The sequence below is a fragment of the Gobio gobio genome, assembly GCF_949357685.1.
Source record: "Gobio gobio genome assembly, chromosome: 16".
In the NCBI taxonomy this organism is placed as follows: Eukaryota; Metazoa; Chordata; class Actinopteri; order Cypriniformes; family Gobionidae; genus Gobio; species Gobio gobio.
The window spans coordinates 14,272,092-14,299,821 of NC_137109.1; the positions used below are offsets into that span (position 1 = coordinate 14,272,092).

At 36.7% G+C, this 27,730-nt stretch overlaps 1 protein-coding gene and 1 long non-coding RNA gene across 5 annotated transcripts in view; one reads left to right on the top strand and one right to left on the bottom strand.

Moving 5' to 3' along the window:
• Positions 1–3,249: 3,249 nt before the first annotated feature.
• Positions 3,250–5,485, bottom strand: LOC307139786. Its single transcript, XR_013818166.1, has 3 exons — positions 5,447–5,485; positions 5,222–5,317; positions 3,250–3,383 (listed from the first exon to the last, which is right to left on the bottom strand). It is a non-coding gene; the product is annotated as an uncharacterized lncRNA (long non-coding RNA).
• Positions 5,486–25,620: 20,135 nt separating this feature from the next.
• Positions 25,621–27,730, top strand: part of wfs1b (Wolfram syndrome 1b (wolframin)) — a 33,874-nt gene continuing 31,764 nt past the window's right edge. For 2 of the 4 annotated variants that reach the window (XM_079839769.1, XM_079839771.1), the window contains exons 1-2: positions 25,635–25,790; positions 27,497–27,691. In XM_079839769.1, coding sequence (XP_079695895.1) covers positions 27,586–27,691 — 106 coding nt within the window. In that variant the 5' untranslated portion in view covers positions 25,635–25,790; positions 27,497–27,585. Of the gene's footprint in view, positions 25,791–27,442; positions 27,692–27,730 lie in introns of all 4 variants that reach the window. The other 2 variants (XM_079839770.1, XM_079839768.1) reach the window with 2 other exon arrangements.

Genomic DNA, 27,730 nt, shown 5'->3' on the forward strand with positions numbered 1-27,730 from the left:
AGTTTTATATATATATATATATATATATATATATATATATATATATATATATATATATATATATATATATATATATATATATATATATCATGATGATGTATTTATTTATATCTTTAGCTTAATTGCAAGGCAAGTTTATTTATATACCAAATTTCATATATGGCAATTGCTTGACATAAAGTGAGAAAGAAAATACAAGCTATTAAAAAAGTAAGAACTAGAAATAAAATGATTTAAGTTAGAATTGATTACCAGGAGATGAAAAAGGTTCATTAAATGGGATTGGGATGTTGTCTTTTATTCTGGACGGCAAGGGCAGTGATTGCATGTATTTTGCAGTATTAAACACGTATTTATATCGATTTCATCAGGCTCCGAAAATTCCACAAAAAGAACACAAAGAATGGCCTTCTCGGCTGCCATAGTTACAACTCTTGCGTCAACAGAACAGGGTGTTCAACGCAGCACCGTTACCGTTTAAAAAACGTTTTGCAACGTTTTGTCGGGGCTGAACGCAGCCCAGGTCTGGATTGCAGCCCAGGTCTGGATTGCAGTGCAGATTGGAGATAAGCCCTCGATGATCACGGGTTTTCTTTCCGCGCATGCGCAGATTCCTTGCTTCAGGAAGACGTAAATTTTACTTGATTTTTTTTAAAATAGCTTCAAGTACTTTATTAATTCGTGTAAATATGCCAGAGAGTCACAAGTGATATTTACTTGTCTGTTGGATGAGTAATATTTACAAGTAAAAATAGAGTACATGTTTAGATTTTACTTAATATTCTATCATTTTCACATTTACAAAATTATTATAAGCAAAATATGCATGATTTTTCCTGTTTCATTTACTTAGCCATAAAATCATTTTTTACAGTGTAGGCTACTTGTTAATTTGTCCATTAGTCGACTAGCTATCACAATTATATTAATTTAATGGCTACTAAAGAATACTAAACCATAGGCTATATTCAAGCGCACACATAAAGCTTGCCACAAAGAACAGGCAAAAGTAATGATTATGAAATTGTCAAAATAAGAGGGGACATTTTAACTGTTTATCGATCAACTGTTTTCTGAATCGGCGTCGGATGACTCATCTCCGCAGTAGCCTTGTGCCAGCCTCATTTCAAGCTTTCTATAGGCCAGCGTTACTCAAAGTGTGGGGCGCGCCCCACTGGTGCATGGGGAATATAGAGACGTGACAGGTGGGGCGCGACAAATGGGAGGAAATGTGGTCATTTTTGAGCCCATCTTTATTACCCTTTTGAGCGGTCCCACATGTGGGATTTTTATTTCGGTGCACCTGAGATGAGATACAAAACACACAATCAAACACAAAAACACAGTCATTGTCATTAAAACGAATGAGACTAAATGCCCTTACCAGTGTCGCTCAACTCATATCGCGGTCTTTGATCTTGAAATGAGCTGATATATAATGCAGCTGATCTGTTGCTTTCAGTGACGTGAACTCCGTTAAATGTGCATATAGCTCAGGCCGGTAATTGAAGATTGGATTTATATTCATTTTGTAGAGAGTTGTAAGGTAAGACAAACAGGGCCGGGTTTCCCAATAACGATGTATCTTAGCTCTAAAGAGCGTGTTATACGAGCAAAGTTATGATCACTCGCAGCAATTCCACGTGTGTTTCCCAAAAATGTACTTAACATGAACGCGCGAGAACACGCTCTAAGTGCTACTTAAGAGTCGCTGTCCATTTGGGAAGTGCTGAAATATAACCTTATATCGAATCGTTTCCTCGGAACGTTTCACCTAATAATTGTCATCTGATGTGGATTAGCAATCAAAACACGTCTAGGCTAGCCTATATAAAGCAACTACCTACAGGCTGAGGCACTGACAAAATGGCTGAACAAAAAAAACAAAAAAAAACACGACAATAGGCTATACATTTCAAAAAGACGAAATAAATATCCTCATTTAATTCAGATGTGTATTTATAATTTTTTAGTTTGTTACATGCCCTCATAAAAAAATAATAATAAAATCCAGTGATCATAAAGTCTGTTTCCACAAAAATATTAAGCAGCAGAACTGTTTTTTTTATCAACATTGATAATAATGAGAATATTAAAATAAAAAAAATAATAAAAAAAAGTGTACAATAAAGTACAATCAAAACCTTATAGTATTATCACAATGCACTTGAATTAAGTTAAAGGTGTAATCTGCCGGTTGTCCTGTAGGTGACCTCATAACTATGTCCTCTTATGATACTTAGAGCTTTGTGATTACTCCAGAGCACTCGTAGATCTACGATCATTTTCAAGTGCTACTTAAGTTACGATGCTTTTGGGAAACAGACCTTAATATTAAGATCACTCGTACGATCGTTTTTACGATCAACTTAGGCTTACGATGCTTTTGGGAAACGCAGCCCAGCATGTTTTTGTGTGTGTGTTTTTTTTTTTTTTTCTCGATCAGCCCGTTTTGTTTGTGAGCGCTGTTGCAAGCAGCCTGCCTCAGCTTGTAAAAAAATGCCTTTTTAGGCTAAATGTTTAAATTAACATTGTGATGCTTGAAATGTTTTATATCTATGGATTTTTAAGAAAGAGACAAGTCCAGTGTTGATTTGAGAGGCTAAATTGATCAAACATGTGGTTAAACTCACTGTCGGCTGCTGGCCGCGGTTACTTAAAAAAAAAAAAAATTTAATTACAACAAAAAATGCTTCAAACATTTTTCACTTAATAAAGAAACGAAACGAAATATAACTACTTTTACATTAAAAACAAAACTGAACTATTTTAATGGCTGCAACAATGTGTACACTGTTAAAAATTTGTTGTAATTTTACAGGAAATTCCTGGCAACTAGTTGCCGTAAATTTACAGCAAGTAAGATACAGTATTTTTCCTGTTTTTTTAATACAATAAAGTACTGTATTTATACAGCAATACTACTGTGATTATTACAGTAAAATGCTGTAATTTATTATAATTTCCTGTAAATTTACTGCAACTCAGTTGCCAGGAATTTCCTGTAATTTTACAGGACAGAATTACAATGAAATATTCCTGTTATTTGTAAATATTACAATAAAATACTGTAATTTTCTGTCTTCCGCAATTAACAACAATACAATGGCCTCTTTTCTTTGTTTTATTAACACACTATGCAACAACACATTACACACTTATAAAAGTATCCACTTTTTTTTTTTTCATACAAAAATTACAGTCTCACGGGAGAATCCAGCTCATTTCCAGATGTCCAGAGAGCCCATCATCAGGGGGGATGTGGGGGGTTTACTGTAAAGGCTCACACCACTACTAGCCCATCAACTCAAAAGTCCAGGAGTTCTTAAGAGGGTGCAGACAGTTGTGTTGAGCCTGTGTCTCTTCTCTGCTTTGCTGTCCGCCTGGGAGAGAGAGAGAGAAAAAAAAAAAAAGTTTCACGTTTTCATATCTGTTGATGAATACAGTGTAAAAAAATAAAAAGTTACCTAATTCCTACTTGCTCATAGAAGAAAACTACCTTGATGTATTTAACATTAACAATTTATATATTACAACAACTTCACATTAGAATATTTTATGTGAATTTGAACAGTTTCCAGTCAGGATTTCTTTTTCAAATGGTTAAAATGTACATTAAAAAGTTGGATGGAGACCCAGCTATTGTCGTTAAGTGTCTGTTCTATCTAGAGTTGGTATTCATTCCCCTGCAGGACATTTATTTAAACAGAAGAGTCTGACAGACAGCAGTTTAACATCACAAAATTTGACATTAATTAATTAATGAAAGTCGTAAAGTATGGTTAAGGTATTTAGCAGATGCTTTTGTCCAAAGCGACACAATATACAGTAGATGCTGCATACATACAATGACATATATTGAAGAAAAACATTGTAAAAGCCAATGTAATTCTAAATGTTAAGTTGTTAAAGGGTTAGTTCACCCAAAAATGTAAATCCTGTCATTAATTCCTCATGTCGTTCCAAACCCATAAGACCTTCGTTCATCTTCAGAACACAAATGAAGATATTTCTGATGAAAACCGAGAGCTCTCTCACCCCTTCATAGACAGCAATGTAACGAACACTTTCAAGGGCCAGAAAGGAAATAAAGACGTCGTTAAAATAGTCCATGTGACTCCAGTAGTTCAACCTTAATTTTACGAAGCGACGATAATTATTTTTAGGCGCAAAAAACAAACAAAATGACTTTATTGAACAATTTCTTCTCATCTGTGTTAGACTTCCTAGTTCTACGGCAGAACGACTTGTGCACATGCGTCGTGGTGCTCACGTGAACAGTGTCGGCCAATGGTAAGCCAGCGTTCTGAAAACGCTGCACTGTTTGCAATATGTGAACAGCGTAAGAGTCTGACACAGGGTAGAAGAAATTGTTGAATTAAGTAATTTTTTTTGTTTTATTGCGCACACAAAGTATTTTCGTGGCTTAATAACATTAAGGTTAAACCACTGGAGTCACATGGACTATTTTAACGACGTCTTTATTTCCTTTCTGGCCCTTGAAAGTGTTCGTTACATTGCTGTCTATGCAGGGGTCAGAGAGCTCTCGGTTTTCATCAGAAATATCTTCATTTGTGTTCTGAAGATGAACGAAGGTCTTACGGGTTTTAAAGAGGAATTAATGACAGGATTAAATTTTTTTGGGTGAACTACCCCTTTAACAACTTAACATTTAGAATTACATTGGCTTTTACATTGTTTTTCTTCAATATATGTCATTGTATGTATGCATCTACTGTATGTCGCTTTGGACAAAAGCGTCTGCTAAATACCTTAACCATACTTCACCAAATTTGACATTAATTAATTAATGAAAGTCGTAATGTTAAACTGCTGTCCGTCAGACTATGGCAATAGCTGGGTCTCCATCCAACTTTTTTAATGTACATTTGAAAAAGAAATCCTGACTGGAAAAAAATGCACATAAAATATTCTAATGTGAATAAAAACTTTTATGTGGATTGACTCGATATTTCGTTGAGATAACAGAGCTGATGGAAATGCTCTCTAATTAGAATGTTTTTTTTTTGAGTGTGCCAAATTTGTACGAATGCACTTAATGAGCAAATGAGTTGGATGGAAACCTGTCTATTGACATCAATGCATATAGTATATCATAGAGCCTAATAATACTGGACAAAAAGGAAGTGATTAATGGGACTTTCCATATGAGAATGATAGATCTATTTTCTTTATTAGTGTGTAAACAGTTTAAACATACCTTTGGACAAATTCAAGAGTTCTTGAGGCCTCTTTAGGATACTGCAAGTTGATGTCGTTCCATGGACATCATCCACTTGTCCGCATAGTGTCTCTCCTGAAATGCATTATAATATGATAACTAAAAGAGCACTAGAAAACTGCACGACATAAACACACACAAGTGGCGATGTTGGCATGCAGAATTCCAGCACAGTGCTATTAAACAAAAAAGGGAAGAATATACCTTGCACAATTAAGCAAGGTGTACTGGGTAGGGTCTCTCTCTGGATATCAGCAGCTGTGGCATTGGGCTAGGGAATAAAAATGTAAACATTACAAAAGGTAAATTACACAGCAAATTCCAATTACTATTATTTTAATATTTCATACAGTATGCCAGGCAGCCATATATAATTTGAGACAAAGAAAATGGTCCACTCAACACAGAAAAAAAAGAGGCAAATATTTGTAATATACTGTATGTATGCTACACCATCTAAAACAGTTAAAGGATGTTAGCCAGTCAACTCCCTATAACGGTTCAGACTGTCTATGGAATATTAGAATAATTTTGAATAGATAGTCTGTGTGAAGACTATATTATCAACACAATGGTATTGCACAAACAATTTACAAAATAACTGTTGGAAGAGAGAACGAGCCAAAGTAAGTGTGTGTGTGTGTGTGTGTGTGTGTGTGTGTGTGTGTGTGTGTGTGTGTGTGTATTTGCAAGTTATACTCACATGAGCCTTAATGTAGATGGTCTTGCTGCCATTATTTACTTAATAGACATCCAAGACTTCACCCACACCTGTTGTCAATTACAAGACAGCAAAACAGAAGTCATAATAACGTTACAATAGCCTGACTGGTAATCAATGCAATAATAACCTGAGCTAAGGAAGCTGACCGGGCTACTAATGTTTATTTTTACAGTCTAACGTTAGTCTAGTGGGCCAATGTTAATGATGCTAACATTTTTTGAGCTATCGTCATTGTGGTGGTTTTCCATTAGTTACTAGTTCAGCTTGCCTCAACTGTATTCCCCATGTTTGCTTTTCCATTGTGAAAATCTCGTGCCTTGTGGCTGTAAGGTAACTGTGACTGTACCCGTCGAGGTAACAAGGCGAGCCGATGAGATGACGTTCAGATCAACGGCTCTGGTTCTGATATAATTTACAACAAATCCGTGTCTGAAATAACGTTAATCCAGCTAGGAGCCGATGTGCAGCTAATTTACTCCCGCGGCGGTGTTACAGCTGCTGCTGAGTTTGTCTACGTTAGTAACTTATATGATTCCTTCGGTGTTGACCGTTCAGGGCAGCGGTGAAGTTCGCGTCTTACTCTATCCAACTTAACTAACGGTGAAGTTAGTTCAGGAGGTTTCTACCGGGAGCGAGCGAGTCGAGGCGAGCTAATTTTAGTAAAGGGACCTAACGCTAATGTCGCGGAAATTGACCAAACTAAACAAACAGCACTCACTCAGATCACCGGTATTAATATATCCATAGACTTATAAAATAAATGTCATGTTACATACCTGAGATGTTCCTTCTTCCAAAAATGGTTGAATACTGCTGGTACCATTGGCCGGCTGGCCGCGTAAATTTCGAAATTCAAACAGCAGCGATCCCACAATGCTATGCGGTTGCTGTAAAAGAACGCTTCTACAGTGTAGTTACAATAATATTACAGGACTGACCAAAAATTTCCCGTCATGCATTTGCATTTACAGGAAAACCGTGAATACAATACGTTGTTGTAAAATTTATTGTAAAAATTACATCAGTTGCTAACAGTGTAGGCCTAATAGGGAGGATAAAAAATAGAAGAAGAAAAAAAACACGGGCTTCAGTCGGACTCAGGCTGAAAATTTTGATAAGCTGTCGGACACGGGCCAGGCTAGGGCCTCAGTGCTTGATAATAAAAGCACTCGCTCAGTGCTTGATAATAATAATAATAATAATAATAATAAAAACTACTTTAGCTTTTCTTCTAAAGCAAAATGTAGCCTATTTCCGATTATAAAGATTTGAAGCAATCCATGTTGTAAAAAAACGCTAAATAAAAGGTGACTTGACATATCATGCATTGTTTTCAACCACATAATGTTTATTTTAGGTTTCAAATATTTAAATGCACATAAGTAGGCCTACTAGTAAAACAATACATTTAGAGTTAAAATAGGCCTACACACTGGTGTCACTAGAAGCAGCAATAACAATCCATTCAAAAATAATTTGCCGACGTTTTATTCATATCAGACAGATACACATAGTGTAAGTAACTAAAACGTTTACTCTATTCTTCTCCCAGTTCACCGGTCACTTACTTGCATGTGTTTCGGGAGAAACTGATAAATTCATACGAATCCGACTGACAGGACTCTCTGAACCGCAACGCGCCCATCTCAGATCAAAATCAAGATAAATTATGAAGGTTTTTAAATGGTAAAACACACTCACTTACACATATTTGAGAATTGGATAATTTGATTTGATGACATGGTAAGCAAGTTTGTCAAGTTCGTCTGATATATATAGGCTATATAACACAGAAACGCATATAGATTTACATTAGTTATTTGTAGTTATTCATGATCCCTCGGCCTCTCTAAAATAACGTGATAAAACAAACAAGTTTATTTTTAAACTGCATTATGGTCACAACAGAACAGAGGATCATAAAAATATATTAAAATTGACTTGACTAGATCCAAACATAAAACAAAGACTTGACTTGACTTGACTTGACTTGACTTGACTTGACTTGACTTGACTTGACTTGACTTGACTTGACTTGACTTGACTTGACTTGACTTGACAATAACGAAACTCACCAACAGCGGGTTACAACATTCAATACTTGACAAAGACACATGGCAAACATGAGGGCTTAAATACACACACACTAATGACAAGACAAGTGACACCTGTGAACAGTGATGAGACAATGAACCAATAGGTGTGTTCGACATCGGCTGCGGCTGGATGCAACTGATCGGCGAGAGTAGCCGCGTGCAGGCGGGGAGGAGCTGCAAACACAGACGTGAAGTCGGACACTTTCTGCTTCCCGCAGTGACGCTCGCGCTGTGTTTGCATACTTTATCAGCTGAAGTGAAATAAATGCAATATTTGGCAATACACAGATGTTTCAGAGACATTATTGTCATGTTATACTTTATGCACTGCTTAATACAGCGTGTGTTTTTACAAGAATAAAGTTCAACATATAAGCCTACACTATCAATGAAGTGGGGTCCATGTTTTTAATCAGTTATATTTTGATAAACATGACAATATAACATCGCGACTACATGAAAGGAGGTTTTACTGTTATAAAAAACAGATTTGTGCGCATTAGTGGAGCTGAAGGTTTTAGAATAAACACGAAACACACGTGATCGCTGTCATGCAGTGAGTCTGGCCAATCGTGGAACGGCTGTGTCGTCATCAGAGCCCCTGCAGCCTCGAGCAGCTGCTTTGGAGAAACTGCACCGGCTGTAATCGCCGGCTGCTCTCGAATCGCTCTCGCGGCACTTTGTTGACATACGTCACTGTCACGTGGCGTCGGCGCTGCCTCAAGTCGGACAAAAGTTCTAACCGGCATGCACTGCTTCAAGTCAGCCGCCGATCGGTCTGCGCATCGCTGGGTGAAGTCGAACAAGCCTGTTGACAGGACAAGACACAAGATCACATGAGGGCATGGGAGTCACATGACAAGACTAGGAAGTGCACGACAAGACTGTGAACATGACAAACTCAAACATAACCATGAACATAAACTGAAAACAGAACCAAGAACAATGAACATGAACCATCACCAAAACACCCTGTGACAACTACTATAGGGCTATATTTCTCATGTTAAGCAAATATTTTCTGTGTGCTCCAGTTCACTTTAATGCAAGTCATCCCGCCGGCGCCTTGTCTTCTTGCTTCTTATTTATTTATTCCAGGCAATTGGTTGATGAAAAATGTATCAATATTAAGATATATTTTTTTCCAAAATGAAATTCACTTTAAAGAAAGTCTTTACACTAAACAAAATGGTAAAAATCATGTGTGACCCACTCCATGTCTCCCGACATATTGCACATGATCTTACTCGTGCAGTTCACTTTCCATAATTAACATAGATTAAATAAAATAAAAAAATCTTTATAATAGTCATAGGCTAAGCATAGATATGAAAATAAATACATTTTCTTTAGGCCTAATGACTACAACACGTTGTTTGGCTAAATGTAAAAAATGTGCTTATTATAAAATTATTAAAAAAGAAGAAGATTGATGAAATGAGGCTATTGATGAAAAAAAAACAAAAAACATATAGCGCCATGGTCTAGGAATTGTCTCTGGATGTTTGACAGTATTGATTATTCTTATGATTGAACTGAAAATGCCCGCGCCGCCCTGCTAGAAATTGTACACACTTTCACACAAAGAACAACAGCCTAATATCGGGAAATAGGCTACAGGATGGAGACAATCATTGTGTATTTGCTGTGACCAATAATGTGTTTATATTTATTTATTCAGCAGTATTGCTCGATGTAAGAGAGAAATTAATTAATCAGGTTAAGAACAAAGCAGGGGGAATGTAAATATACATTACCGTTTTGTTCGTCAGAAACATATGCTCAAGGTTTGCAAGTAGGCGAAAACAAACTCGTTTGTGTGGGATTTTTTTTTTTAAATCAACAATAAACCCGACCAAAGCCATTATACATGCACAACAATAAGATATAGGTTTAGCTATTACGTGTAGGCTATTAAAGCATACGCAAGGTCGCCTGTTAAAAAGCATTATGGATAAATTTCCTGTCAGTTAACCAGTTGTCAGCAACATACAGTTGCAAATATGTAAAAAACCCAAAAGAATAATACAAAACAATCGAAAAGAGAGAGAGAGAGAGAGAGAGAGAGAGAGAGAGAGAGAGAGAGAGAGAGAGAGAGAGATGTTCGGACCTCAGACTTGAACTCCTGTCACTGCCTCGTGAACAAACCTCAAATTATATCTCTGTGGTTTTCACAAACAATAACCTAGACAACAGATTATAAAATAGTTGTACTTTTGAATATGTTTAAGGAAAAGGCGCATACACATATGCCCAATGAAAAAATACAAATATCACATGATGAAAGTCCAAATAATCGCAATAGCGTTAAAGGTCCCATGGCATGGCATTTTTCTATTATTTTATAATGTTTCCTGAGGTGTACTTATATTGTTAGTATGATTTTTACATCATAAAATGTCATAATTTAGAAATAAAAGGCATTTTTTTCTATACTGCTGTTTGCCCTGTGGCTGAATGCCCTGTTCCAAGAGGCGTGTCTGCTGTGAGACTTCAGTTAAAACGGCCACTGTTGTGATTGGCTGACATCTTTGCATTTGATATGAGCGGAGGAGGCGTGGTCTATGAGGCAGGAGCAGGCACAAGCTGCTGCCAGAGAGATGGATGGTCCGGAGTTCACTTCACATCAGTTCTGTCAGTCTCAGTTCAGTGAACTGTTTTAGTTACAGTATATACTTCAGGTTATTAGCCTATTTCTAGTCGGAGGGGCTGTCACTCATGTCAGAAAGTTAGTAACTTTAGTAAATTATGGATCAGCGCTGACTGGAGACGCGAACCGTTTAGAACATTCAGTCCGATTTGGTGAACTGATTCGGTTCACTAAAAAGAACCGGTTCAAAAGAAAGATTGTTCGCCAACCGGACATCACTAATGTAACAGAGACTGAGCTCAGCGATTGCTAACAAAGTTATTTATAGTAACTACTGTGTTATGAGAGCACTGTCAGTCAGCGCAAGTTTATTGTGTTTGTATCTGAGAGTTCTGAATAAACACAAGTCCCAGTCACACCGAGTCCGTCTTCATCATTATTACCAACTTTGTAACACATGCAAAGTACCATTACAGCTGTCGAGATGAACAGTTACGAGTAAGTGTTGATAATAGCATTGTTTTTAGATATGTTCCTATCATATGGAAAGCGTCAGTGACGCGCATTAAGTACACAGCGCAAACAAAGACACAACAGCAGTAATCGAATGTAATCCAGTTTATTGTGGGAATAGCTGGCTAGCCTAGCCCAGATACCCTCACGCTTACCCCCTTCTGCTTAATCTCGCACCGCGTTTGGTGCCCTCGCTGTGGGCCAGATGCAGTACTGGGGGTCGGGGATGTTGAAGGCCGACCGGGCGGCCAGTGCAGCCCGAGCCTCGGAGGTTTATCTCTAAAGGTGTGAGTCTGCTGATGTTGAGCAGAAACGACTGTATGCACATTGTAGAACAGATAGACGCGACGAGGACATACAAAAACACTGACTCACAAGATAGAAAACACGAAAACACTGTTCTGTCGGGAGAGAGAGAAGCCGCTGCGTGTGCACGAATAATAAATAATTAGCTACACATCAGAAATCACTGATCACAGATCAGAAGGAACTGAAAAAAGACTTCTGTTTTCATTTGTACATCCAAACACTGAGAAACTGCCAGCGTTCACTCGTTCACAAGCAATGATCTCTCCAGCGCTTGCATGGGCGTGCCAGATTCTCTGGGCGGAGGAAAGGGAGGTAACCGTTCCTGCTTGGACGTCAAACCAGGAGACTTCAGGTTTGGCTAGTCTGGCCTGTCATTTTCTCAAAGGCAGAGAAAGACAACCAGAACTCGGGTTTACACCGATCAACATTTCTATCCTCTTGGGGACAATTTTCAGGCTAGGGGAACTCATATTAATGTTGAAAAACTTCATAAAATGAAAATTTCATGCCATGGGACCTTTAAAAGACAGGACTCTTGAGGTGGATCGACATTCTACTACACAGGTCTTACCGCCTTTTAAAGGGTTAGTTCACCCAAAAATGAAAATTCTGTCATTAATTACTCACCCTCACGTCGTTCGAGACCCGTAAGACCTCCGTTCATATTCGGAACACAAATGAAGATATTTTTGTTGAAAGCTGATGGCTGAGAAAGGCCTCCATTGGCATTCAGTACACTTATACTCCCAAGACGGATAAAAGGCACTCAAAACATCGTTACAAAGTCCATCTCACCACAGTGACTCTACAATAATCTTACTATGCGACGACAATAGTTTTTGTGCGCAAAAAAATCAAAATAACACCTTTTTCCAACTTGTTACTGCCTTCCGTGTGTGTCTCCACGACGCATGCGCGAGAATATGACGCAGATCCGGCGTTCGGACAGATGACCCAGAAGTGATTTGTTTACAATCAGAGGAAGACGCGCGTATCTCAGCTGTTGGATTCTACATTGATCGTGCTTTAGGTCTCGGCGTAGTTCTCAAAATGGGGTTAGAGTGCGCATTTCATGGAATCCCGAGCCCCGGCGCTACGTCATTTTCTCGCGCATGCGTCGTGGAGGCACACGCGGAAGGCAATAACAAGCTGGATAAAGGTGTTCTTTTGATTTTTTTTTGCGCACAAAAACTATTGTCGTCGCATCGTAAGATTATTGTAGAGTCACTGTGGTGAGATGGACTTTGTAATGACATTTTAAGTGCCTTTTATCGGTCTTGGGAGTATTAATGTACTGAATGCCAATGGAGGCCTAACTGAAGCCTTTCTCAGCATCAGCTTTCAACAAAAATATCTTCATTTGTGTTCCGAATATGAACGGAGGTCTTACGGGTCTCGAACGACATAAGGGTGAGTAATTAATGACAGAATTTTCATTTTTGGGTGAACTAACCCTTTAATGGGGCTGGGTTGTGTCGTAAAAGGAGGAGCTGGTTTGAATATTATAGAACGCTTTTTACGCCGTCTTTGACAGACTGAAGCGCTTGTACTACAGAACGCCGTATTTTGCGCCGTACTTTCGTCTAAAACGCCGCAAATAACGGCGATTTCTATAAACCAGGCGTTTGGTTATTGGCGTGTTTTTAACCTTTTGGCGTTCCGTATACGTCGCCACAACAGACGCGTGACACCAACGTCGCTGAGAAGTACATCGCCACAACTATGGAACTTCGCTGAGAGGGCCACAACAGACGCGTGAGACTAACGTCGTTGAGAAATAGCCTAATTGCCACCACAATAAAGTAGGCTATCTTATCCTTGTTTTTTCTAGATTTTCTTATCCCTCCTTTATTTATTATAAACCATTGTTAACTTTTTTTATTTTACTTTCCTATGTGTTCTGATGACATTGAATATATTAAGCCTATTGATGCATATTGTGCATTGGACGTTGTAAATCGTTGATGTCATCTACTGTTTACAAGCATAATAAAAAAGTTTTTTTTTTTTAAATCACTCACTTTCTCCTGGTGATTAAGGGCTATGTGCAAATTATTTTATTTTATTTTCACAATTATTAACAACTTTAAAGATTGACCCATAAATTCAGTAATTATCTATAAACATAACATTCTGTAATGTGTCATTCTGAGCTTTTACTTTTGAGGATGGTAAGAATTGTACTTTACACAGTTGACCATACAATGGGTGCTAGTTCACAATGTTGATGTTGGGATGTTGAAGGATATATTTTACTATACCTCTTTACATATTACATATTATTTCTACTTAATTTTGTTATTTTTATAAAACAAATTATGACTCAACTGCCCTTTCCATAGCTTTCTTCCACTCAAGAAGAGTTGGTCACTTTTAAGCAATTTTTATTTTACCATATCTTTACATAAATATTTTTTTTCTTCTTAAAAACTATAATTTCGTTATTTTAAAAACCCAACTAATGACTCATCTGCACTTTCCGGTTGCATGTGAGCACCCTTTAAAATAAAAAGCTATTTTTATTTTACTATATCTCTTTACAAAAATATTATTTTCTACTTAAAAACTATGATTTCATTATTTTACTAACCCAACTACTGACATCTGCACTTTCCAATAGGTTGCACGTGAGGGGGAAGTACGTAGCTTTCTTCCACTTAAGAAGAGTTGTGCACTTTTAAGCAATTTTTATTTTACTATATCTCTTTACATACTTTTTTTTTTTTTTTACTTAACTATAATTTCGTTATTTTACTAACCCTAATGAAGGTTGCACGCACTTTTCACAATCCGTTATACGGAGCTATTCAATTTTGATTTTGCATATTGTTTTTCGTGTTCATGTGAGCACTTTACAATATTTCAATAACATAATTTTTCTTTACCACTTCGTTATTTTGGCTTGGATTTTCGTTTGTTGGAAATATGAACTGAATTTAGAAATGCTTTTGAAATTAAAAACTTTTATAAACGTTTAATAAACAATACATTTTTTAAATAAAGACGGTGCAACAGTGCGACAAAGGCACATAGGTTATATAAATTCTCTAATGTGGATAAATGCATATTTTGTACACATCACTATACAACATATAGCCTACATATGTCCTTGTTAGGAGAAAATATATGTTGTTATGTCATTACGTTAAAACGACATATCTCATTATGACATAATTGAGTGGGAAAATAATATGAATGTGGCAGCAATGCGTCAGCATATAGTTTTGTAACCTCTTATTTGGTTAAATGGGTAAACTATAAACATGAAACTAAGCATGTTGGCTCAGAATGACTTGTTCTCCACGTTATTTAATGTTGAAGAAAATGTTGAATGAAATTAAAGAAAATTAAGGTGAGATCAAGAGAAAAAAGGAAGAAAGAAAAAAATGTGCATTGGCTCTTAGGGCTTTAGAGTCCAGGTAAAAGATAATGTCTTAAATGTTCAAAACATGTTAAATTGGTTGTAATTCACCACAACATGAACATAAGTGGTGCACAAAGTGGGTATGCGCTATATGCGGCGCATAGGGGCGCAGCCAAAGCGATGGTAATATAGCCTATATATATATTTGTATTTTCTATATGTAGCTGCTGTTGTGCGTTTCTAAATCATTTCTGTATTTCCTCAATATTATATAACATTTTAGAGGACTAACAGGCTATAGTAGGCGCCCTCATAAGATTCCGTAATAGAATTTTGGATAATAATGGAATATCGCGAGTGGGCGCGCCTGGCGGGGGCGCTGGCGATTTGACAGCAAAACGCGCGTCTTTGACGCATGGTTTACCACAAAAACGTGCTCTTAACGTGCGCTTTGGGGTCATGGAAAACGGGCGTTTTCGTTAAGAACGCGCGCTTATATGGTAGGCCCACGCATGTTGTAATGTGAAGGCTAAACAGGTCAACCAAACAGGCAGTGCAAACTTGTGTTTTAAGTATCCAAACAGACTAAAGAACGTGCCCTTTCCTTGGTGTTCTCAAAATTGCATGCTCACTTTTTAGGGCACACCTCTTATAAAGTAAAGTTACATATTGTTGACCATCTTTTTAGTAATTACACTATTTACCACGAAACACTATGGCTGTTATAAGAATTAAATTAAATAAGGCTCAACAAAATCCATCTTACTATTTATCAAAATCCTCTTACACTGTAATTACAATTGCCTGAATAATGCAATGAGATTTTTAAATTTATGTTGTAAATATAATATTTTAATTATAGAAATATGAATATGTTGGGAAAATTTATTTATTCCAGGCCTATGAAACTATAAAACTGCCAGTATATTTGGCGGCGTAATGATTCTAGAATCATTCAACTATAATTGTTCTAACCGACTGTTCAAAAACGGTGAATTATGCGAGAACGAAACCCATACTTTGTTTGAATCTATTTTTGTTGGAAAAATAGAGCAAAACTGAAAAAAATGACAACTTGTTGTTTATTGAACTGTTGTATAAAATTAATATCGCATTTTGCAATCGTGCTGGTATAGGCTAGTACTCTGGAAAATAGCACTCTTGCTCGTATGATATTGCTTACCTCATAATTTCCTCTTGAATTACTTTCAAACGAATGTTTTTTTTTTCGTTATTACCCTATTTTTAATGAAAATACAACAGCAATAAAATGGTACAATAAAAAAACTTTTTTAAGCGTTTATGGAACTTTTGTTAAAAAAACGAATAAGACGGATGACATAAAATAGCTATACCCGAATTATAACAAATAAATAAAAGATATTTGGAAATTCCCCATGTGGGAAACCCTCAATTTGTGGTTTGTGTTTTCTGTTATTAACAAAATTGATCTTGCGCTTGTGCCTCCGCTATCTTCCTGTCAATCATCTCGCTCGCGCCTATGATTACAGTTATAGTAAAATTTAAATTCACCATCATCGGTTCCCATTCTCAGCCGATCAGGGGTGCGTTTCCCGAAAGCATCGTTGGCCATCTATGGTCGCAAGTTCCGTCGTTATATCAGCATAGTTCAACGATTTGGTGTTTCCCGAAACCATCGTTCCAACGAACGTTCGCAAATTGCATCGCAAACTTGTGTGGTTGGAACGACAGCTCTTGACCTGTGGTTAGAAGTATAGTTCCTTGTTAGTTTGTCGTGTCGACGTCATTGATTTCGCAGCAGCTGGGATGTGTTCTATTCAGAGCTATCGACCCTATAGCCTATTTCTTTCGAAGGTTTCACCATCCACTTTAAGTCATTTGGATGACTTAAAGTCGAGGTGCCTAGGTTTTACACAATTTGCTTTCTTCATTACAAATTATTTGAAACGATATAATAGCGTGACGATCGCATTTATTCTCCCTTCGAAGTGCCCTCCGATAGGATTATTTATGCTGGTTGGGACGCAGTCTTGGTTTCGTTTGTGCGAAGAAACGAGTGTGCAAGTGAGTAGCTTTGTTAAATTCCCAAAGACAAATTGTCATATAACAATATTTTACAAAAAGGGGTTTACCCTTAAATATTAAATTGTATCTGTACTGTAGCATTACACCCGCAACACATGCAGTGCTTAGCGCTAAGGAAACGTAGGCAGATTCAGATTTATTTTATTCTGACATTTAAAGTTAAACATTTAACAAATGATGACATAAATCAACATAGAGTCTGAAAAGGAATAGGCAGAAGCATTTATTTTTTGGGTGATTTCATGCCCAGGATTTTTTTTTTAATCAGCATTTGTTACACAATTTTTCAGCTTTGAAAATAGCTGTTTTTTTTATTCTCCACCTCCTCCAAAAGAACTGTAACTTCATTTTTTGAAAATTGTGGTTTTCGCGTCATTTTCATATAGGTCATATGAACACATAGCTGTATGGCAAGGGGACTTAAATAGGTAGGCTAATGATCTTAAGCAAAATATGCAACAGGTGTACACAATAGTATAACAATCACAGTGATCATTGATCAACAGTAAAACCCATCATTTATTTTAATTTTAATTGTGCTGATCTATCAATATTCAATAAGAAATTAATAAATATGAAATTGTGAAATTAATAGTTATAGATTTTTGGGATCAGAGAAGACAACATTGTGTTTAGCCTATATATGTTTATATTTTATTGTTCAAAGAATGAATGTTGAGTTGTTAACGTAATTACTCCACATCGTCACTAAGAAAGCGCAGTCGAAAAGAGAAAAGAACCAAATTTACAGCAGGTGGCGATATGTGCTCATAGCACTAGTCCGCCATTAGATCTAAGAAGAAGAAGAAGAACGTCATAACGACAGCTCCAACCAATGTGGTTCAAACCATGGTTTTGCGACACAGGTACCATGGTTTCGGGAAACAGTAGTGACTAGCTAGTTGATTTCTTTAAAGATGCATCGTGCTATGGTAGTTAAACCAGCGAGTTGCATCGTTGTACGGGAAACGCACCCCAGTTCAACGATTTGGTGTTTCCCGAAACCATCGTTCCAACGAACGTTCGCAAACTGCATCGCAAACTTGTGTGGTTGGAACTAACCTGTGGTTAGAAGTATAGTTCCTTGTTAGTTTGTCGTGTCGACGTCATTGATTTCGCAGCAGCTGGGATGTGTTCTATTTAGAGCTATCGACCCTATAGCCTATTTCTTTCGAAGGTTTCACCATCTACTTTAAGTCATTTGGATGACTTAAAGTCGAGGTGCCTAGGTTTAACACAATTTGCTTTCTTCATTACAAATTATTTCAAACGATATAATAGCGTGACGATCGCATTTATTCTCCCTTCGAAGTGCCCTCCGAAAGGATTATTTATGCTGGTTGGGACGCAGTCTTGGTTTCGTTTGTGCGAAGAAACGAGTGTGCAAGTGGCTTTGTTAAATTCCCAAAGACAAATTGTCATATAACAATATTTTACAAAAAGGGTTTTCCCTTAAATATTAAATTGTATCTGTACTGTAGCATTACACATATAGGCCTACGCAACACATGCAGTGCTTAGCGCTAAGGAAACGTAGGCAGATTCAGATTTATTTTATTCTGACATTTAAACATTTAACAAATGATGACATAAATCAACATAAAGTCTGAAAAGGAATAGGCAGAAGCATTTATTTTTTGGGTGATTTCTGCCCAGGATTTTTTTTTTTTTATCAGCATTTGTTACACAATTTTTCAGCTTTGAAAATAGCTGTTTTTTTATTCTCCACCTCCTCCAAAAGAACTGTAACTTAATTTTTTGAAAATTGTGGTTTTCGCGTCATTTTCATATAGGTCATATGAACACATAGCTGTATGGCAAGGGGACTTAAATAGCTGATGATCTTAAGCAAAATATGCAACAGGTGTACACAATATAACAATCACAGTGATCATTGATCAACAGTAAAACCCATAATTTATTTTCATTTTAATTGTGCTGATCTATCAATATTCAATAAGAAATTAATAAATATGAAATTGTGAAATTAATAGTTATAGATTTTTGGGATCAGAGAAGACAACATTGTGTTTATATATGTTTATATTTCATTGTGCAAAGAATGAATGTTGAGTTGTTAACGTAATTACTCCACATCGTCACTAAGAAAGCGCAGTCGAAAAGAGAAAAAAAAAACAAATTTACAGCAGGTGGCGATATGTGCTCATAGCACCAGTCCGCCATTAGATCGAAGAAGAACGACAGCTCCAACCAATGTGGTTCAAACCATGGTTTTGCGACACAGGTACCATGGTTTCGGGAAACAGTAGTGACTAGCTAGTTGATTTCTTTAAAGATGCATCGTACTATGGTAGTTAAACCAGCGAGTTGCATCGTTGTACGGGAAACGCACCCCTGCATGACAGTTTTTGCAACGACCATCAATACTAGATAAATGGGCAAGTAAAAAGGCACGCCATGTTACAATTTAGTAGGAACTAAAGAGCGCTCTAGAGTGTTTGGTATGCGACATTTTTAGTATTGGGCATGGAGAACCGGTTCCTTCTTGGAATCGTTTTAAAATTCAGATTATTTTCTTTCGTTTCGTTTCTTTATTGGAATCCGATCAGAATGTTAATGTTTGTCAATGTGACAGTTATTTTTATTTGTTAACATTGTTAATAATAATAATTATATATATTACTTAATGTCCAATAATTTGTTGACCTTACTTAAAACAAGTAAGTAATCTGAACTATTTGCATGCTATGCCTTCGTTACTTAGAAAACTCAAGTAAACATTACTTGACTGGTTTGAGTACCATTTTGCCAAAGCAAAAAAACAAGCGGGTGGACGGGCGGACGGGCAAAGTGTTTTTGAGGCGGGGCAATTTTTTCTAGACTTATCACTCATTTCCTCCACTTCTTCTCACCATAATTGTGATTAGTGTTCCCTTTGGTTGGAAACTTGGAACTTCATTCATATTATAGTAATTCACTTCCTATTAATGCAGCAATGCAACAAGAAATTGATTTCAAAACAAGGGAAGTAATATATATATATATATATATATATATATATATATATATATATATATATATATATATATATATATATATATATATATATATATATGTATATGTATATGTATATATATGTATATACATATATATGTGTATATATATATATATATATATGTATATACATATATATGTGTATATATATATATATATATATATATATATATATATATATATATATATATATATATATATATATATATATATATATATATATATATATATATATATATATATATATATATATATATATATATATATATATATATATATATATATATATATATATATATATATATATATATATATGTATATGTATATGTATATATATGTATATGTACTTGATATATGTATATATGTCATTATTGGGGTTATACTGACAAAAGACAAATAGTAAAATAAAGGCAAAAATAGTCAAACGAAGCAATTAATTTATTCATGCCACAATGCACTCTGGGAGTACACTTCCTCAGATCCCAGATAGAATTAAGTTGACAAAACTTAAACGGTTTAAGTAAGAACGATAAGTGAAGTAATTAAACAGCGGTATTACTTAAAATTAAAGTATTTAGTCTATTCAACTTAAAATGGTTATAGAACGACTAATATCTTTAAATAAATTTACCTCAAGTTTATCAAGTAATCATTACTTAAATTTTTTAGGGCAACCACTTTCCTCAAATTTTTGAAGTAAACTCAACTTATCCGGTTTTAGAGTGTTCATACGTGTGGCTTTAGCTGCCTGCCTATCCTCCTCAGTGCGGATTAATAACAAGAGCTCTGAAAATGCTGGTGGGTGACTTTTCTTTTCTTCGAGGTTGAGGTCAGAGAGCAAGGGGTTGTCCCAACACCCGCGACAAAACTGTTTGAGAATGTGTCTATCTGCTTCTCCAACAGCAGCTCCTCCTCTCTTAACAGCAAGGTTCAGGGCAGCTTGAAGGCGGCAGAGGTAAGTAGAGGCCTTTTCACCAGGATCCTGAAGAGTATTCATGAACTGGGCAAAAAGCTCCTCGTCAGTAACTGGGACAAGTCTCATGGAGCCATAATTCTTAAGGAAGTCTACAATCTCCTCATCTTCTGGTGATTCAAGCAAACCACTCACCATTACTGCATTGGGGACTTTGATGCCTGAGCTTGTTATGAACTCCATCTTTAGTAAAGAGTGCTCTATAAAGAGATAACAAAGAGCTTACGCACTTGAAAATAGTTTCCACACACTTATAATGTGGTTCACTGCTAACACATAACCAGGCTCCTGGCTGGCTCGCCACTTGTAACCCACGTCTCAGGTTAATTTAAACCGATAACTACTTGAATTAGCTATAATTAAAGCTGGACTAATACCAAAAGCTCTAGGTACGACTACGGAGCCTGAAATAGTAAAAGGTCAGCAGAAAACAGATAACACAAAACAGGTACGTTTTTTGGAAATGTATTATACAAAATTAAAGACAGTTATTTACAATCCCTGCCTACCTAAGCCGGCTTCCTGGGTGCACAGGCGCACAATAACAAAACCAAAATAAACAATCTCAAATAAAGAAAGACTTCATGAAAGTTTGTGGTGTGTGTGTGTTCCTTGTAGTATGTATGTTTGTTTCACTACCCGGGTAGGTTTACGTGTGTTCTTATCTGTGTTTCAAATGAGGCACAGGATGATGATGGTTCCCAAAGATGCCACGGCTGGCCACACCAGGCTCTTGGTCCGTTCACTGACTTCTGCGGTTGGCTCGCCACTGACCACCAAGGTCAGACTCAGATGATCTATCCCTCTCAAAAAACCAATCGGAGGTATCTTGAAGAACTCGCAAAGTCATGCGGCTTAACTCTCTCTCTCTCACAACTTTCAACCAGTCCTTGATGCTTTCTAACAGCGTCTGCACCTGGAGGAAAGGTGAGTTTGTTTTATTTAGAAAAAGGATGTATGCGCCACCCACAGGCAGAACAGGGTATTGCACTCCAGTAACCTTGTGCGGGTTACACTATGAAAAGCGCTATACAAATAAATTTGAATTTAATTTAATTTAATGCTTGAATTTAGTAAACATGCATCTTGATAATGCCATGCTTGATAATTTTTTATTTTTAGGCTATAACTGTACGTTACAGTTGTAACGTTAGCCTACTAGCACTGACTTTGAATGTTTGACTGAATTGTTTGCTTTATTTCATGTATAGCTTATTATACCTTTTACTTACACTTTTGTATTATTGATCATACATAAACTTGCATTTAACAAAAAGAGACTGCATGGGTTGTGTTTCATGTCATTTAATGTTATCACAGTGATAATCATATTGTCTGAACCAGATATTAATATACAGATTAGGGATGGGGCCGATCCGATCCAGTATCGGTATCGGGACCGATACCAGCTTAATTCACGTATCGGATTTTCCCGATCCAACCTGCGGAGAAATCCGATACCCATGAGCCACGTCTGCGCTTTCCAAAAGTGATTCCCGCCGGCTTGTCTGCTAGCTGGCTGCAAACTATGGAATGGATTTCCTGAACGGAGTTATGAGACACGCCCCACTCAGGAAATCCATTCCGCAGTTTGCAGCAGGATAGCATTGAGCAGCATTGTGGCTAGCCAACATGTCAGCTGTGTGGAAATACTTCACACTGGAAACACCGCAGAGCAAGACAATGTTTGCAAAACCGTAATTCAGAGAGGTGGAAGCTTCCTCGCGTCGTACAACACAACGAACGCAATCAAACATTTACAAAAGCAGACAAGACTAGGGTGACTTAAGAGATAATAATCAGGGCTTGACATTGACAATCGCCATCTGCGTGTGTATTTCGGCTGTGTAACACTCACACCAGCCACTTTTAACTTTTAATTATTATGGTCTTCTCAAAAGCCATCTGTTATAATCGCGTTGCTCATTATAACCAATCAAACGTGTTTATATTGAGTTTATGAATATAATAATCAGAGGCGTTCAGATTAGCGTAGTTTTGTTCAGAGCGCGCGCCGCTCTCACTCTCGCTGAAATTACACTCAAAGCCAGGGCCGTGCAGAGAGTTCGTCTGGGGCAGGGGCTCAAATGTAAAAAAAGGGGCAATATGTAAATATATATATATATATATATATATATATATATATATATATATATATATATATATATATATATATATATATATATATATATATATACTTACATATATTTACTTACATATATATATATATATATATATATATATATATATATATATATATATATATATATATATATATATATATCCTTACGCTCATCAAGCATTTATTTAATCGCATTTATTTAATCAAAAATACAGAAAAAACAGTAGCCCAATATTGTGAAATATTATTACATTGTGTTCTTTTTAACTTTTTATTAATCAAAGAATCTTTAAAAGAGTATCACAGTTTCCATCATTGACATTAAATCCTCATATTAGAATGATTTCTGAATGATCATGTGACACTGAAGAGTGGAGTAATGATGCTGAAAATACAGCTGTGATCACAGGAATAAATTATATTTTAAATTATTTTAAAATAGAAAAACATTATTTAATATATTTCGCAATATTGCTGTTTTTTATCAAATAAATGCAGGCTTGATGAACATAAGAGACTTATTTCATAATGCTGCATAATATTCAAAAATGGTAATATAATAAAGTCCTTTCATGTAACCATTTCGCCACACTTCACATAATAGGCCTGTAGGTGCCGGTGGCACTTGGGTTTTGTTAACTTTGATAGTTTCATGAAATAGTAAACGGTGTATCAATATAGGCTAACGTTACATAAACACAAGTGAATTTAACACTACTTACCATTAATGCGACTTTTGCTGCTGTGGTTTTGTGCAGGGATTTGTTTGTTGTCTGTTAAAATCCATTTTGTCAGTGATGCAATTTATAAAATGAGCCAAACCGCAGGAAATTGTTCCACAAACGTAAGTTCGTCTGTCCATGTAATTTTCAGCCGATTTATGAATAAGAACAGAAAAAAAATTACCGCTTCACATCGCCCAATGGAATTTGAACTTGCTTTGCCAGATCACGATTGGTTGGTGTATAGCCTATGCATGACAAACGGGCATTGGTGAATTGTGTAATACTTTAAAATAAATAGCTCATATATAGCTTTGTAATTAAATCAACACATTAGCTCTGATTATGGATGAAAAAAAAAATATTGGTTTACTTTTTTCCCGTGAGGCCACACACTCTCTGAAAGGACCATATTTGGCTCGAGAGCCGCTTCCGAACAGTGGAAAATCAGCTGTCAATCAAAACGCACGCAACCCATAGCAACGCGTTAAGGCAACGCCTCAACAGAAATTGTCCGACTTTTGAGCCGTTCGTTACTATTGTATGCATTGTCATGTTATAATAATCACATTTATTTAGTTTTATTGACCACAATATTATCATTGATATTTGTCTGAGAGGGGCACTTTTGATTCATTTTGAAAAAGGGCAGGGGCTCGAGCACCCAAAGCCCCCCCCCCCCCCCCTGCACGTGCCTGCTCAAAGCAGAGATAAACGTGCGATGTACGCAGGAGATTCATTCATCATACAGTGATTGACAGTTTTTGTTATATTTCAGCACCGAAAATAGTTTCAAACAAAACACAGCAGAACCACAGCGCATCTGAAATGACTGGCATTAGGTTGGCTTGACGTTCGCGAATCTAGGGACCGTCTCTTAAGTTACATACAACATTGGTAGGCTACCGGTATACACGTTTCTAACTTAAATGGCATTTGAAGAGAATGACTTAGTCATAAAACTGACTGTAAAGTGTTCATCTAGGTGTTAGGTATGATGCACACCTTTTTGATTTTTTATATTTAATCAAATAAACTGTCAAATCATATGAAAATATATGCTTTATTTCACTAGAATACTGTATGGGCTCTTACACAAAATATGCTAGATTTAAATGTGTCATAGTTGATAGAACACTGATGAGAATTCTGCTTGAGAATATATTTACAGATATAATATTAGAGATTTATGCATTATGCGTTGCCATTGACGACGGCCATTATAAGGAAGGAAATCCCACAGAATCTAGCTTAAAAAAAGTGCTTAGAGCTGCCTGATTTATTTTTTGTTTGTTGATTTTCAAATATAAATTGATAACCGTGATAATTTGGGTCACTATTATGTTCATATCATACTTGCCTGTTGAGTGGAGTTTATGTCAGCATCATATAAAATCAACAATAATGATAATAATAATATTAAAGCAAACACAGCTCTGGTATCGGAATAGTATCGGGATCGGCCGATATCCAAATTCAGGTATCGGGATCGGATCGGAAGTGAAAAAATGTGGATCGGTGCATCCCTAATACAGATTTTCTCCTCATTGTTGTCACTACTAGAGCAAGCTCCTGATTGGTTAACGCGGCGCGAATATATTCGCCAAAGTTCAGATTTTTCAATGTGAGAATTCAAAACGCTCAATTCGCGTCATTCGCGCGAATCGCGCAGCAGAATGCCATTCGCGTCTCTGCATTGACTTAACATGTAAATCACTCGCGCGAATCGCGTCCGGTGTGAACGCACCATTACGGGTGTCGAACGACATGAGGGTAAGTAATTAATGACAGAATTTTCATTTTTGGGTGAACTAACCCTTTAAGTCTTTTATTTTGAAAATCGAGGGATGCAGCAACAGGAACTTGAATAGGACAATGTCAACATTCTGGTGGAGTCAGTCTGTGAGGGAGGGTTTATTTACTGAGCAGCATGGCGGGCCTCTGATCATCACGTTTTATTTACACCGCGTCTAGTGTCAGAACAGACTTAAGTAACTGCAGGCTTGTGCTGACAGCTCACACATGCTCATGATGAACTGATGGAGGAGCTCAGGTAAGAGAAATAAAGCGACAGAAATGTCACTGACGCTGTACTTTCATTTATGTATGTATGTGAACAGACATGTAGAAATACAGAGTTTGAGCGTTTGAAGATGTTCGGGTGTGTTTCTGTTTGCTCCCCGGCGTTTGTCTGTCAGTGTTTGACGCGGTTTAACACACATGCATGTGTGTTTGTTTGACTGTAACTTTACTTTCTGTTCTGCCGGTCAGCATTGAAGGTGACACGGGTGAGCAATGACAGAATGACAGCTCAGACTCATTTGCTTCTCTAACTAATGCAAATACACCCATTGCAAAACTTTTACCATGGTAACAATAGCTTTCTTTCGTTTTCATGTAATACTAAAGTAATTATTTCAACTACTGTAAAAGTGTAATAAATGAACATGGGGACTCCTTAAGAATCTTTCATTGTCTTTTTTGTTGTTGTTGTCGTTTTGTTGTTTTTATGATGACACTGCACACATTTTTATAGTAAGGATAATCGTAAGTGTATGGTTCTATGGTGGAATCTGTGGTTACCATGGTATATTTTAAATGTACTATTTGTTTTTAAGTAATATCTATCACTCTTAAAGGGATAGTTCACCCAAAAATTAAAATTGTCCCATAATTTACTCATCCTCAAGTCATCCTAGGTCTATTTGACATTCTTCTTTCAGACAAATACAAAAATGTCCTGGCTCTTCCAAGCTTTATAATAGCAGTGAATGGCTTTTTCTGTTTTGAAGTCTATACAAGTGCCTCCATCCATCATAAATGATATCCACACGGCTCCAGATGGTTAATAAAGGTCTGTTGAAAGTGAAGCACTGAAGTCTGTTGTGTGAGAAAAAAATCCATATTTAAAACTTTACAAACTGTAATCTCTAACTTCCGCTAACTGTCGTAGGCTACGCGCATTCATGAGAGAATGGCGTACCAGTGTATGATGTAGTAGGACATTCCGGTGAGAATATGCTAGTTTTCGCAAGAACCAGGTGTTTTGCTCTATCCTCTGCACTTCCGCGTTTGTCACCAGGACTTACCCTACGCCTTCATCCTACGTCATATACGTTGGAACGCCAGTCTCTCCTGAACCTGCGTACGCCAGTTAGCAGAATTTAGAGATTACAGTTGGTTAAGTTTTAATTATGGATATTTTTCTTACACAAAGCATCGCTTCGCTTCAGAACGCCTTTATTAACTCCCCAGAGCCGGATTACTTTTATGATGGATAGGTGCACTTTTATGGACTTCAAAACTAAACAGCCCTTCACTGCCATTAAAAAGCTTGGAACAGCCAGGACATTTTTTAATATAACTTCGTCTGAATGAAGAATGTCATATACACCTAGGATGACTTTAGAGTGAGTAAATCATGGGCTAATTTTCATTTTTGGGTGAACTATCCCTTTAAAATATACTCACTTACTAATAAATCACTAATACCAATACTAAGAAATGTACTCACTAAAATTATAGGCCTAATTTGTATATTTTTTCATTACATATTACTTTATATTATGTTTTAATATATGATTTTCCATAAGGCAGGATAAGCTGTGTAAGTAGGATATTTCATGAAAAATAGAAATCAAAAATGTTGCAGCCATTTGTTTTGTACTCTCCATTATTATTATTTTTTCTTCTTTTTTGCCTTAGTTCAGGGCTTAGAAATGGACGCTTCTCTACTTGAATCTCCTCTGTCATCCCCAGCATCATCTGTTCCCACAGCGTTCTCTGCGTCAGGGCATACCATTCATCCAGTGTCCTCTTCTTCAAAGCCTAGCTCCTCCCCTTCAGCAATGAATCCACCCCCACACCTTGCCTCACAGACAGGTCGATCCCAGCTGAATGCAGCCAGCAGTTGCCACACTGCCTTTCCTGGACAATCATCTTTTCCTCCACAGGGTACAGATTCACTCCGTTTAACACACAGTTCCTGTTTAG